Source organism: Lissotriton helveticus, chromosome 3_1, assembly GCF_964261635.1.
Source record: "Lissotriton helveticus chromosome 3_1, aLisHel1.1, whole genome shotgun sequence".
Taxonomy (NCBI): domain Eukaryota; kingdom Metazoa; phylum Chordata; class Amphibia; order Caudata; family Salamandridae; genus Lissotriton; species Lissotriton helveticus.
Window position 1 is genome coordinate 856,650,484 of NC_136061.1, and position 15,366 is coordinate 856,665,849.

Genomic DNA, 15,366 nt, shown 5'->3' on the forward strand with positions numbered 1-15,366 from the left:
CCACAAGGGGGTGCCAGCTGTGGTTTTTGCCGGTGTTCAACACTGGTACTTATGACAATCCACCACATGGTGGAGTTAATAAATTGCTACTTGCTAAAGACATGCCCTGAAGCCCATTTTGCACTTGCCAAGTTACACCGGAAGATAAATGCTGACAATAATAGTGGATGCCGATCTTGCATAGACTATTTGGAGTTAAGGACTCATTATGACATGAGAAAACCAACTGATAGTTTAATGCCAGATACATTAATCATTAGAAAATACCTGCCACCCATGCCGTTCTTATAATGTTGGGTAACCAGGAATAATCCAAATCGTCAAACTTGCAATCTTGTAGGAGTGTGATAGTAGTTGTATTGATACGGACATTGGCAGCACTGATCTGGGTAATGAGCGTGCAAGCTGTAGTGACCTCCTAAGAAGGGCCCTGGCACTTCCATTTTTTCAAGTTAAGCACTGCCGCGCCAGATTGCACCCATAAGCCTAGAACATGGCTGGTACTAGACCAGGATAAGTGCTAAAACACTGCAGTGTATTTTTGCCTGGGGTACCGTAAATCCCTGCAGGGAACTGATTCCTTCCAGCAGATTTCGGTGCCTGTGAAAGCTTCGTAACTTGAACTACTCTCCATCTCAGGTTTGTATTAATACGAGATTTCAAGTGACAAAACTCAGTTTGGTGGCCTTGTATGGTTTTCTTCTGCTGATGTGACGTACAGAGTGTCTGATGTTCATCTTTCTCCTTGTCAAAGAAACAAAAGAAACCAAGAATGATCCAGCAAACAAGTTTGCCTACCCACCGCTGAAAAAAGTAGCTCCTGTACCTCCGGTACCTCTGAAACTCAGGACCTCCTTCAAAAACTCAGACAGGTAAGGTGTGTTCCAGCCATGCGCATATGTGAATGAATGTCTCAGGCCTGGAGCCATCACTGGTAGGGTGACCAGATATGTTCACATCACTGAGACCACTCGGGCCCACTCCTGGATTTTCCTTTTACAGAAATCATCATCAGGTGTATTGACTAACCCTTTCCGTGGTGAGGACGGAACCGCTCCGTCATCAGCCGTGGTGGCGCTGTGCTGATGACGGAGCGGTTCCGTCATGGCCCGCTCGACGTGCCTGCGCGGCGCTGATTTCAGCGCGGCGCGTTCTATTAAGCGGGCGGGGCCACGACGGAACCACTCTGTCATGAGCACTGCTCAACCGCGGCTGGTGACGGAGCGGTTCCGTCACCAGCATGGGCGCGCCGCGCGTCCACCCCGCCCCCTTAGCGCTGCGGCGGAATAGCCGCCGCAGCGATGAGGCTAAATAGCTTATGATTTCCTCGTGGTATGGGTTGTATTATAATTCTGCATAAGTGTAAATTGCATTGTTAATTTTCCAGAAACTCTTGGAACATCTCCATGGTTACTGTCCTCGAATGACCATAACAGCTGGTGGTCTCTTATCTTGTTTGCATTATGCACTTCTGTTCAACTGAGTACCAGCAAAATCAGCATAGACTGCTCAGAAATCAACGCTGTATCAAAGAAATTGACACAATTACACACAACAAGAAGCTGTTTATTATAGAATTATAGTACGGTTGTTAAAGGCCCTGAACAGATTAAGAATCTGTAAGGAGGGGCGAGTTTTTTCTACAAATGCTATAAACCGAGGCAGAATTTCAATAATGCTGCTAGAACACTCCCCACACTGAGGGAAGAATGTTCCAAATTAAAAAGGGAAAAACAGAAAGTCAAACAAAGATTGCAATGTTGGAGCAGAAGGTCAATACCAGCCAATACTGGTTCGAGTCACTACATTGTCAAAACGGACTCCCAACATCCCAATTTGCTAATGTTTTTTAGAAGTCTATATTTAGGTTATAAATCTACGTAATTTAATTTATCAGCAATTGATAACAGACATAGTCAGCTACTAAAGCTAGAGAAAGCGGAAGGCGTACTAACTTGTGAAAGATCAACAAGTAGATTGGTTGAACCATAGTGTCTGGCGAGCAGTCCACAGTCATTGAAGGCGCCAGCATAGTGGGAGCAAGTCAACCCCTAGTGACCCCTAAATTATGCTACTTCTCTATTTCCCAGTCCTTTTCCTTGACAGAGAGGGGATAAACACACATTTAAAAAACTCCATAATGGATTCTCCCAAGTGCCATGAGAACTCTGCAGGCATTGGCACCAGTCTCCCAGGAGCTCACCTTTCTTTCGGCCTAATGTAGGGTAGAGATCTCTTCTGGCTGCTGCTTCCTCTCTTAGCTGTTCCTCCCATCACTCCTCACACTGGAAAGTCGTCCTTTCCTGAGTGTAAACCCTGTCAAGGTATTCCTAATGCCCCTCAACCAAGGACCATAACAATGGGGAAGATGTTCTTCTATGTACAACCGTGGCTTCCATAGTAGTAGTTCCTTGTCAACTGTCCTTCCTTTATGTTAATTACTATTTATTAGCTGGGCGCAATCAACAACAAAAGATCCTCCTTGCCCCAAACACCCTACCATGCCCAATGTGCCACGAGGAGAAAACAACTTTAAAGTCCCTTCAAAACACACTTGCCCATGGCCAGAGGCGCAACTAGAGCCACATTTCGGGAGGGGGGGGGGGGGGGCTCGGGGGCTTGGGGGGCTAAGCAAAAATGTCGGGGTGGGGGGGCTGAAACTTTAAGCAGTGGGCAGAGTGGAGCTGCAGGGGCTCTTAGAAGGGATGAAACATCAACAAAGCCTCTATAACATACAAATGGTCTTTTAAAGACCTGTGAAGTGCTCGGGTGCGGCTGTGTGTGTCCCGGGAAGCATCTCATCCCGGGCTGCCACACATGACGGGGGGGGGGCTGAAGCCCTGTGAGTCCAATGGGTGTTGCGCGCCTGCCCATGGCCATGTCAACGGTGCAAGGGAAGCTCCTCTCACATGCCCTGCGTCAGTCTGGGTCTCCACCGAGGTGATCCTGGCGGAAGAGTTGGAAACGGGTCCGCCAAGCACGTTACTCCTTCTTTTTTTCAGTCCACAAAATACAGTCTGAATCTAAAGGTTGTGGGCTGTGATTCTTATACCACACAAGGGTGAAATGTGACCAGTGACCAAAGGTTACACCCATTCTAACTAAATACACAGTGCAGGTGTGCCTGCACCCATGCATGGGACGTGGTTCAAATCCAAAGGCTGAGCTCTATATTTGATAGACATATGCAATTGTGATTTGAATAGTGTGTATCATTACAAAAAACACACAACATTCACTGTAAAACGGAAGTGTACGGTGTGACAGAGTTGCGCGGTGTGTACATAAACTGAGAATCAGCATGAAAACAATTAATTGAAGCGATGTTAACAATACAATTGCAAAACACAAAATGTCTGTAATGTTGCCATCCACAGGGAAAATCTGGTCGCAGGACATAGGTGCCCTTGTTTTTAGCCAACAGCATTTTGCATGCTGGGACTTGTAGGCCTATATTTGTAGTGGTCCATCCTAACACATACCCATAAATGTACAGGAGAGGTGTGGCGCAGGGGCCAGAGCGGCTGACTCCAGAACGCAGCTCATCTCAGCATCATGTGACTCTGGGCAACAGCTCACGTAATCTCCCCGACGGCCCCCAGCGCCTTGAAACCCTTAATGGGTCATATGTTCGGGCTTTACAAATAGGAATGATTATTATTTATTATTACCCCCAGTTACCATTACAATCAACATCTGTGATGACACCAATGAAAGGCTTTGATCCGGCAGCGCACTCTAGAAATGTGCAGTCACTGTCGACTACATGATCGCCCCGACTACTGATATTGACACCTGAGCCCTTATATATTGCTAATTCGTTTTTTTAAACATTTCATTTTTTGCTTTTTTTCAGACCAGATGAAAATGTTATTCCAAAACCAGTGGAGCCGGTAAAGGAGAATACGTTGGAAATAGGTAATTTTAAAATACCTGTGTTAGCATTTGAAGATTTTTCCAGATCTAACGTTTCTACAGGGAAGGGTTCAGGACTATGGCACTTTTGTATCAACCCATTTTCCCATAGACCCAAAATGGATAAAACCCTTTTATACATCAGGAATTACACTCCTTTCCTCTGACCTCAGTCATGATCTGCTGCCTCGACAGACGCAATACTAGAACTCTTGTCTCCAAAACTAGGTATTGAGGGGTAGCTAGATACAGGTCAGGCATAACATCACCACATAAAAAGGAGTCGGTTGCATACTCAAGTTACCACCTTTACAGCTGGTGAACATGGATTGTAATCCGTTTCCTCATTGATACAGTGGTAAATCTTGTAAATACTCCATAGTTCAGTGCTACAGCAACAAAATAGCCAGTGGGCATTCACAGCCGCATGGAAACCACAACCAGCCCTGGCAAAAAATGATTGTTCAAACCAGTCACACAGTACAGGAGGCAACAATAGAAAAGTGATGCCCCTGACCTTCAACCTATTGGGAAAAGGCTTAGTAGCAGAATGGTCTATATGTATGGCCCTCTGAGCAGGGCATGGAGGTTTCTCACTTCTCACCCACGAAAAGGTAGGAAACTTCATGGTAGTTGCCGTCAGGGGTGTATCTTCGGGAGGGGGGAGGGGGGCAGGAGGGGGAGGAATGATAAGGTGTCACAGCCGCTGAAACCTGGCAGTATCTCCAAGGGCTCACTCATATACAAAACGCTTCTGCCCTCTTTGCCCTATTTTTGTTTAGGAATTTGTGGCTCATAACAGGTAGTGCCATAAGATTTTCACTGTGAAAGGAAGAAGGGGAACAGAATAAATACCAATGCTCCCCTCTTCAACAGCTCTTCTGGTTGTTAGGTCTCGAATTAGCTCATACCTTTTGATTGAACTCAAATTAAATGTCAAAAGCGCTTACGTATATGGCTTCCAGATACTCTGCTCATCCATTGGTCTGTTCTGTCATTCACTTTCCTCTTCCGCACAGAATACGCAAGGGGTCAGTCCACTTCAGGCATTGGCTAACTTCACTGTGAGGGCTGGTACTCTGCCCTTTCACAAGGAGCAGATCGGTACACAAAGTAGTTCCACTTAGTGTGTACTTTTTGGGACAAAAATATTCTTTGTTTTTAATCAGTGTGTGTTGTTTAGATTGTTGAGGGGACCAGCAGTTTTCCCAACAATAAAGTTTTGCAAAAACCATGACGCAAAAAACAAGCAATGACGAAGTCAGAATTCTGGCGCCTAATGCCAGAACTATTGAGTTATCCAATGCTTGTTTTTGAAAAGGAAAATTAATAGCAGAAGTGGGATAGTAGGACCCAAGTACAAAACACCTTCCATTTTATAGGGAGAAGTAGGAAATGTCCTTCATAATGTACGGTTGATCATGCTTCACAGTTCTTATTGTGTAGAAATATGATTCTGACTGTCGGAACTGTTTGTAAATTTAACTTATTTTTGTACTAAAAATCCATTAGGTTAAGTGCCAGAATACAGCTTTTTCTATTGTTGAAGAGTGGGGTTCTGGAACATTTAGCCTACCTCACAGGCTCCCAGTTCAAGAAAATTGCCAATAACGTGTTTCTTCCCCCAAACGCATAACTTGTGGATTTTTTAATGTTTTTAACTGGACCCCACACACAAAATACCATTATTTGTGCAGCACTACACGTTCGACCTTCTTCTACTCAAATTAAAAGGTTTCTGTAAAGTGCCCTAACTTATTGGAGTGATGTTCAAACTATATATTATTAAAACACGGAGGAAAAACACCTTGTGGTTAGGTCTACCTCTGTGAAGTATTTAACACACCAAGCTATCTTACTGGTACTGCAACATATTACCCGTAACTACAGCATACCTTAAACTTCATAAGTATGATCGAAGCCGTGACCCCGGGTGTGCCCATCATAGATCTGCTGCCAGCATTTCTCAAGCTGTTTAAAAAAAACAAAACACCTACATGCTGGAGAAGAGCTTCAAGAATGTTGTTTCTATCTTACAATTTAGCCATCGCTCCCATGGCACCCCTAAGAGTCCCACTCTCTACCCCACATTACACATTGAAGACCATGCTGCACCATCCCTCTTCCTACGTTCTCCAACTCCCTTGTCTCGCACTCTTAGGGGCATATGTACAAGCCCCTATCGCCACTGGAACGTCACTTTTTCCGACGTTCCTGTGCCGATAGGGGTTCACCTTATTTACAAGGCATCATTAAGCCACTTGATGTGGTTAATGGTGCCTTCTAAATACGGCCTCCTTTACGCTATCCGTAAAAGGGGTGGGCAGTGGGTGTTGCGGTGGGCGTTCCAACTCAACACCTATTGATTTTGACGCCGCCCCTTATTTACAAGGGTGGCTTAAACAGGAGCAGCTCCAAAATTAAGACCAGGGAAAACCTGGTCTTAAACTTGGCGAAACAAGGGGAAATGCTTTATTTCTCCTCGTTTTTTTGTTTTTCCCATGTGTGCTGCCTTGTTTAGCACACATGGAAAAAAGCAAAACACCATTGAATGTTTATGTGTAGGAAGGTTTCCCTTCCTTCACATAAACAATCTTTAAAAAAATGACAGTTTGTAACTTCCATATGTGCTGTATTAAGCAGCACACATAGAAGTGACAAAACGGCATTTAAAGATTATTTACGTGCAGGAAGGGACACCTTCCTACACATAAACAATCTTGCCCTGCAGTCAGATACTTGCACTATGGTGCAAGGGCATCTGCGTTGGCGCTAAGCTGCCAAACTTAGCGCCAGCGCAGGGGGGAACACAAGGCTGCACCATATTCTTGTAAATATGGTGCAGCCTTGCGTTTCTTAAGTGGTCGAGTGAGGGGTTGAGCCATAACGGCTAACGCCTCACTCTGCCACTTCTTTGTACCTATGGTCCTAAGGGGGGTGGGATCATTGTGAAATAGACTCGCACCGCCTCAATTTAATTGACTAAGATATGGCTCTTGTTAATATAAATTAGAATGTGCCCAGGAAGTAACACGAAAAACAGAAATTGGTGCCTTTCTAGAGACCTTCAGTAGGTGGCAGTGTCGGACTACTATCTTTATTACAAGATTCTATGAAAAATAGTTTCCCGTAGAAATCGTCAGACCAGCCATTGCAAGGCATTCGACACCACCTTCAGGCTACAAGAGCATGGATGCTGGACAACCATCATTGCGGTCATTATTGGCTGTTGCTGGCCCACTGCAAGTATGTAATCTGCTGAAACACCTTAATTACATCTTTTCACTTTTCCCTGGTACTTTAAATGGGCAGGTACTGTCCAGTACTGAGTACCTGCACTTCTTTAACTTTTTAACCCTTCAACGCTCTTCTCTGCACTGCTGCAATACATTTAATATGTACATACTGCCATTTCTCAGGAGCAAAGATGTACTCCAAAAAGTGAGTACCTGCCCTTCTATATTTCCATTTAAAACACTGATTTTACCAGGCGATGCAAGAGGGTGGAAACCGCCGATTTCTCAGGGTTAAAGTCTGTTGGAAAATGTGAAATTATCAGGAAAATCTGACCTTGAATTATTGATTCGCACAGTAATTCAAGATTTTTAATGAACCTTGAGGGTTCACTGTCCATCCCATTTATTTTGCCCATGCCCATATTTACTGGCCACCCCAGGAATAGTAATTCAGAAAGTGGGGAAATAACTACCTATTTCTAGGGCCACGGGTAGTGAGGTCATTGGTCTTCAGTACCAGAGCCGGACTGGCCACGCTGGCACTCTGGCTTCTACCCAGTGGGCTTCTGGCTAGTGGATGGCATTGGGAACTGGATGGACTGCCATACCCCAGTTCTTTACTAGTGCTGCTTTTGGTTTCCAATTCCGCCCTCACTACAGTCACTCAACCACCCAAAACTTCTCTGCCTTTCTTCACTAGAACAAAGGGACAGATTTAAAAACAAGCATTTACAATGCAATGGTCTCGGCAATATTATAGGTAGAGCTATTAGTATTGCTCATTTTTAAAAAATATCTTTTTTGTATCCCTAAATAAATGGCATTGTCATTTCTATTGGCATTAGCTTTTTTTTTGCATATGTGATACCTATTGCATTAGCAGAGAGTGAGTGAGGTAGTGAGATAGAGAGAGAGAGTGAGGTATTGAAATAGAGAGAGAGTGAGGTAGTGAGAGAGAGTGAGGTAGATAGAGAGTGAGGTAGTGAGATAGAGAGTGAGGTAGTGAAAGAGTGAGGGAGAGGGATGTTGTGAGGTAGTGAGATAGAGAGAGAGGTAGCGAAAGAGCGTGAAAGTGAGTTAGTGCGATAGAAAGAGTGAGGTAGTGAGTTAGAGAGTGATTGAGGTAGTGAGTTAGAGGGAGAGAAGTTGTGAGCTAGAGAGTGAGAGAGTGAGGTAGTGATGTTTTGAGAGAGAGAAGTAGTGAGGTAGTGAGATAGAGTGGAGTAGTGAGGTAGAGAGAGTTATGTAGTGAGAGAGAGGTAGATAGAGAGTGAGGTAGTGAGAGACAGAGAGTGAGGTAGTGAAAGAGTGAGGTAGTGAGGGAGAGAGATGTTCTGAGGTAGTGAGATAGAAACAGTGAGTGAGTTTGTGAGGTAGTGAGATAGAGAGAGAGAGTGAGGTAGTGAAAGAGGGAGTGAAAGTGACTTAGTGAGATAGAAAGAGAGAGAGTGAGGTAGTGAGATAGAGAGAGAGAGTAAAGTTGTGAGGTAGTGTGTTTGAGAGTGATGTGGACTGCATGCTAACAATAAGCAACAAACAAACATGCTACAAATACCTCCCACCCCAAGACCGGCACTTACCTCTCATGCCGCTGATCAGCACACATAAGCTGTCAGGAGAAACCAGAACAATCTATCCCAGGCTCATTAGCGCTCGTTCCACTGCCCATCATGGACCTGGCATAAAAGGCAACAGTTTCCTGACACACCACCAAACTCTCCAGGCACAAGAGAAACGAGAGCGGCGACCTCATCAGCGGGAGGGGGCGGGAAAAAGACACGGAGAGTGGGAGGGGAGTACCCCTGGGAGTTGAAGGGCCCGCTTTGGCCTGTCTGTATCGAGAGAGCCTGCTGTCACTTGGGAGCAGGCCTTGGGTTAGAGGGATCCCTCAGAGGCTGCAGCGCCTCCCCCCTTCAGTAAGCGACTTATTCATACCAGATGTTTAGAAGCTAGAATCTGTCCCCATGGCAACAATCCATCTCAAACCCTCCCCTGCCCTCTTCAGTGAACCCCGACTTCACTCGAACCCCCAGAGGAGCCCACGGTCAGCAGTGGGGCTGCGCCCCGGATGAGACAGACCACCCCGACGACCTTCTTAGTTTAAGGACCCCCTCCCCCAATGCCCCATCCCCCCTCCCCCCGCCCCCGCAGTGGTGTACTTCACACATCGCAGAAAACATTCCATGACAGGGGCCAGCCCTAAAGTTATCAATGTAAACAAAAATACCCACCTGACGCCCTGCCACGCCCCTCCCTCCCAGGTGAGTGTGCACGCCCCCGTGCACAAACACGAGGACATCAACAAGGTAACACGATACCTGCTCACTGCCAGTAATAGGGCTTACAGGCTTCACACCTCATTACAGGTGAACATATCCGGCCGGCGCCCAGGGCGCATGGGCGGGACACGCCAGGTAACAAAGAAACGCAAAATCATACTCCAGATTGCTTCAGGGAGCTATGCTCTCATAATAACTTTGTTATTATTTGTATTTCAAACTCACGGTACGACTTTTTTAGCGCCTTGAGGCTCGTCCTGGGCTTTTCAGCACTGGATGAAAGCAAGAAATGCGACAACAGTATCACATTTACAACGAGGTGGCATGAGCGCGACGTTGAAAAGAGGCACGACGCTCTAATATGTCTTTTAGTTGCAACTCTCCAATTTTATCCAAAACAGGCAGAGAAGGCCATTTATCTAGCTAGATGCTCACCTTCGTGAAACGAACGGGGGCTTCTCGTGACCTCGCGTTTGCTCTATTATTTTGTTTGCCAGAACGCGTCACTACTTTTCGCGAGATTAAATACTTGATAGCACGCTGCGAGGAGCGGGGATTTATGGATCATGTAGTTGGTTCAAAAATATAGCAGAAAAACTTTTAAGAGTCACTTGTAGCGTAATATGTAGTATGCGCTCTACAATGCCTTTTAGTTGCGGTTATCAGATATCTCTTAACCAAAGCAGGCAGTAAGAAGCCATTTGCCTAACTAAACGCTCACCTTCATTGGACAAATGAGGGCTTCTTGTTTGTTCTGTTGTTTTGTTTGCCAGACCGTATCGCTAATTCTCGCGGGATTCAATGGTTGATAGCCCACCGCGAGAAGCGCAGGATTGTGCATCTTGTAGTTTGATGATAAAAACTCTCTATACCCTAGAGAATCACATGTAACATGATATGCTGTGTGCAACTCGCACCAGCACCATGATAATCAAATCTACTTAGATTTTATTTTAATGTTGAAGCTCAGCCGGCTATTTTAGGCATGCGTCAAATCTCTTTTTACAAGTGTTACAGGTGAGCACATTTTGTCAGAAGGTCTGATTAACCAGCATAAAGATTCATTTCTGCCTTCTGGTCACGCCGTCTCTGGTTCTTTGGCACTGCGGTTTGGAGTCCATTCGCACGGCTTGACGCACCGTGGGTGGAGGGAGGGGGGGAGCGGGACAGAGGAGAGCTGTGGGCAGAGGGAGGGGGGAGCGGGACAGAGGAGAGCTGCGGGCGGAAGGAGGGGGCGGGAGCGGGACGGAGGAGAGCTGCGGGCGGAGGGGGGGGGGAGCGGGACAGAGAAGAGCTGCGGAGGGAGGGGGGGCGGGACGAAGGAGAGCTGCGGGCGGAGGGAGGGGGGACAAGCAGAGCAGCTCTGGAAACCACCACCGTCTTTCTCCGAGGCAAAGTAGAAATGCCTCGGAGAAAGCATGGTAATTTTCGCATTCGGGGGCGTGTGTTTTGTTGTTCTGAGTGACGGGTGACGTCACTGGCGAAAGAACAGCAAAATGTACGCCCCCAAATCCGAAAAAGACCGAGCCTATTCGGAGGGACATCTTTCTCCTCCAATGGCTGGCCTCTGTTTAGGAAGCCAGCCAATGGGGGGGAGGCAAAAACAGAGGCTGGACAAATAGTCCATCTAAGCAACATTAAATCTCGGTACTTCCGGTTCTGCCTTCGGCAGACCGGATATTACCTCGACCTAAAAAGTCACTCAGCGCAGCACCCAAAGAGGCTGCGCTGCGTTGCATCACAGGGGGAGCAGGAGAGCGCGATATCCTCAGAGATATGGCTCTCTCCTCCCTCTCTTTGGCGCTGGCGCTGATTTCAGCTGCCGAGTGCCACGCACACACCTTAGTGCCATAACACTAGGGTTTGTGCGTGAGTCTAGCATAGGTTTTGTAAAGTAAGGGTACCCTTTCTGCACAAAATACCATGCCAAGGCAAGTTTTGAAGCTTTTCCCTCTTTGTATGTGTGCTAAAGTACAGCACATATGCAAAGTCGGAAATAAATGGAGAAATTAATACATTCCTCCTGTTAACGCCTCCTTTGAAGTGACATTACTTTTGGCACAAAACCCTGTCTACAGTTGTTTTGCGCTGGAAATAAAATTACCCCACAAACACTTTGTACTGGTTCATGCCACTTTCGTGATGTGAACCCAGCGCAAAATGTTTGAAAATCTACCCCAAAGTGTTTGGTCCTGATGTGTGCCTTTTAAGGGAAAGGGAGTCTCAACAAGACCGTGACAGACGGAAAGTGAGTGAGCGAGATAGAGAAAGAAAAAAGGATTGAAAGAGAAAAATATAACCAGTCAGAGAACGAGACAGACAGTGAAATGCTAGATATAATGAAAGGAAAGGTAGACAAAAAATTAGGGAGAAAGTTAAAGTGAGAATGGAAGGTGAGAAGCAAGGTGAACACAGAGAATGGTATGAGAGCAGACGGAGGGTAAACGGAGTGGAACTGAGAGGGGGGGGCTGGAGCTGAGGCGTACAAAGACTCAGAAAATAAGAGTGAGAGGTATGAACAGGGCAAAATGTGTTAATTATGGAAAATATTTGGTCTGGAAAAGGGCATAAAATTGTTGACCTCTTTCCTTTCCTCATATTACCTTCTAATCACATAGGGGCATATTCACACGCCCCTATCTCCACCACAACGTCACTTTCAGTGACATTGTGGTGACAATAGGGGTCTCGCCTTATTCACAAGTCAGCGTTAAGCCACGTAACGTGGCTTAATGCTGCCTTGTGAATAGCATGAAAGGGGTGTGCAATGGGTGTTGTGGTGGGCGTTCCACTGCAACACCCATTGTTATTTACACTGCCCCCTATTCACAAGGGCAGCGTAAATAGGAGCTAACGCCAAACTTAATATCAGGAAAAACCCTGGTCTTAAGTTGGCGATATGAGGAGAAATGCTTTATTTCTCCTCGTTTTTGCATTTTCTATGTGTGCTGCCTTGTGCAGGACACATGGAAAATGCAAAATGCCATGGTTTGTTTATGTACAGGAAGGTGTGCCTTCCTGTACATAAACAAACCTTTTTTAAAAAAAAATTCCGTTTTGTAACTTACATGTGAGCTGCATGAAGCAGCACATATGTAAGTTACAATCTGGCATTTTAGGTTTGCAGGGCCGGACTGGGGACCGAAATCGGCCCTGGCAAAGTCAGCCGGCCCCCCCTCTCCCCTGGGGGTGCGACCGCACTCTTTGCGAGGGCCGGTTTTCAGCCGATTTTGTTACAGGGCCGTTTTTGCAGCTATGCTGCAAAAACGGCCCTGTAACAAAATCGGCCCTCTGGGGCCCAAAACCGGCCCCCACCCATGCGGCCGACCGGGGGATTGCCCGTTGCCCGCAACGGCCAGTCCGGGCCTGTAGGTTTGTTTGTGCAGGAAGGGACACCTTCCTGTACATAAACAAACCTCCCTGCTTGCACCAGAGTGCAAGGGTGCCTGCATTGGCGCTCAGTTGTGAAACTTAGCACCATCGTAGGGGGAAAAGCAAGGTTGCTCCATGTCCTTGTGAATATGGTGCAGCCTTGCTTTTCTGAAGTGGTGGAGAGAGGCGTTAAGCCAAGAAGGCTAACGCCTCTCTCCGCCACTTCCTTGTGAATATCTCCCATAATGTATGGATGCTAGAAGGCTCTGATAGCTTTGGTAAAACTACTGTGCACTATTCTCTGTCTCAGCGACGTTTGAAAGCATGTTTATGAATTGTCGTTACCTGTGCAGTGGCTTTAAACGCTTTAATGAAGTTTACAATCAATTCCTGAGCCACGAACCTCCTGAGACAACCACGAGACTCCTGCAAGCATACAGTGCATTTAGGGTGAGGGGATGAGGCATGCGAAAATTAAGTAAATTACTCTGGTAACATAAACGGATATTGCTGTTCTCTGTTTTTCAGACGCCAGTGAGTTTGACACACTGATTGTCTCAACGCCTAAACTGAGCCATCCCACTTCTGACAGAGCCAAAATGGCAGGGAAGCGGCCGCCCAAAATCCACAATCACTCCCCGCAGGTAAGTTCTGTCTTTTCTTTTTGACAGGTTGCCAAAGCTTCTTTCCTGCCTTCTTTTCAGGGCCACACTGCCCATTCTGCCACTCTGGCATTTCCCAGTGGTCTTGCGGGTGCCTTGAGAGTAGGATGGGTTGCCATGCCCCAGCCGGGTTCCCATGACCACATTCTAGTAAAGGTCACATGTAATGTGGGCAGGTTCGAACAGTTTTGCTAAATCTGTTTATTTAGTGTTCAGTCCTTACCTGCTTCTTTTTTATTTTTGCTAATGCTTTTTGGATGTTATTAGTTCACCCTCTGTTTCCAAGTGCATATGTTACGCTTCATCCTCATAAAACATACATGCACCACATACTTTTCAAGATGGGCCACACAACAACCACAACAAAGTACACACAATTTACCAGGTACCACATATTTTTTTTGTTCCAATTGTTTTTATTAGGTTTTAACAAAACAAAACAAAACAAGGCAAAACAAAGGAAGGGAAAACAATTGCCATACAGAATTGTAGCCAGAAACCTAGGGGCCCATTAGGATGGCGGGCGGATCGCCCCCGCCAGGCTGGCAGTAGCCACCGCCGGCCTGGCGGGGGCGATCTGCCCGCCATCCTTGCTGCAAAGACCCCCGCCATATTAACATGGCTGGGGGGTCCACGGCGGACGGAAAGACAGGATAAGGGTTTCTATGGTGGCGGTGTCTATCAGACACCGCCAGCCATATTAGGTTGGGACTTTTTAAATGCCTTTCCGAAAGGCATGCAAAGTCTGCATTGGGGGCCTGATGCGGGCCCCCGGGTGGTGGGGGGTGCACATGGTGGGTACCTATGGTACCCCCCAGCAGTTCCATGCACAGCATGGCAGGCTCCGCGCGGTGCCTGCCATGCTGTGCATGGAAGTGCACTGCATGCCTTCCTGCGATTGTGGCAGGCGGTGCTGAGTGCACCGCCCGCCACAATGGTAGGAATGCAGGATGCGCCCACCACTGTGGCGGGCGCATCCTAATGCCAGGCACGGGACCCCCGCCCTTATGGCGGGCAGTCCTGGTACCCTGAGGATGGCGGACGAACTTTGCCCGCCCGCCATTCTAATGGGGGCCATAGTGTACGGACAGCATGTGCAGAGTCCGATGACCCTCTATAAATTCACTCATGAGAAGGAAACAAACCGAATGCAAGGCAATACTAATGAAGAATATACAAAGTACTGCAAATATACAAAAGAAACCAGAAGCAAATTATAAAGTGGTTCACTGAAGGACCTCATGCCGTCCAATATTAGGAACAGTTTCCTACGGTCAAGTATAGGGGGATTACAACCAAAGAATAACACATTTACTGGTGACAAGCATGTATGCCACACATTTTACAACTCCGATTGCAATGAGCCATCTTCTGCATGAGGCAGGAGTACTTTGCTGGATTCTTTGGCCGCTTCTCTGGGTAGATGTTGTTGTACCTAGCCTACATCTGCATACTTTCCCTGGTTGGTTCTCTCCATTCTTCTCTGATAAGTATTATTTTCACTCCGTGGGTTGTGGTCCACCCAAAAGGAGAGTGACTTCCATGTTTTGTTTTTGTGTCTGGTGTGGGAGTGTGTGCTTATTTATGTTTGCTTGCTTGTTGGGTAGGCTCTTTGTTGTTGTTCTGTAATGATGGAGAATTGTGAAATTCATATTGTGTGCATTCATATGTGACTCATGCTTGCCTCTCTTTGAGTTGGACCGTGCTAGAGGGCATCTGAGCACACACTGTGCTTATTTGTTTTGGGCTGGTGTTGTGACTCGCATGTTATCCTATCTGTTCGCTGTTTTCTGTGGAGGATGCTGATGTGTGTTCATGTGTATATTATGTGTGTCTTCCTATATCTGCTGCAACTTCACCTCTGGGTAGAGCAGTGTTCTGTTAACAGGGAGGCGTCCCCCC

The 15,366-nt window shown here is 46.6% G+C and overlaps 1 protein-coding gene across 3 annotated transcripts in view; it reads left to right on the plus strand.

Moving 5' to 3' along the window:
• Positions 1–15,366, plus strand: part of SH3D21 (SH3 domain containing 21) — a 286,954-nt gene that overhangs the window by 224,625 nt on the left and 46,963 nt on the right. For all 3 annotated transcript variants that reach the window (XM_078681198.1, XM_078681197.1, XM_078681199.1), the window contains exons 14-16: positions 755–872; positions 3,857–3,918; positions 13,331–13,446. In XM_078681198.1, the coding sequence (XP_078537324.1) occupies positions 755–872; positions 3,857–3,918; positions 13,331–13,446 (296 nt within the window). The remainder of the gene's footprint in view (positions 1–754; positions 873–3,856; positions 3,919–13,330; positions 13,447–15,366) is intronic.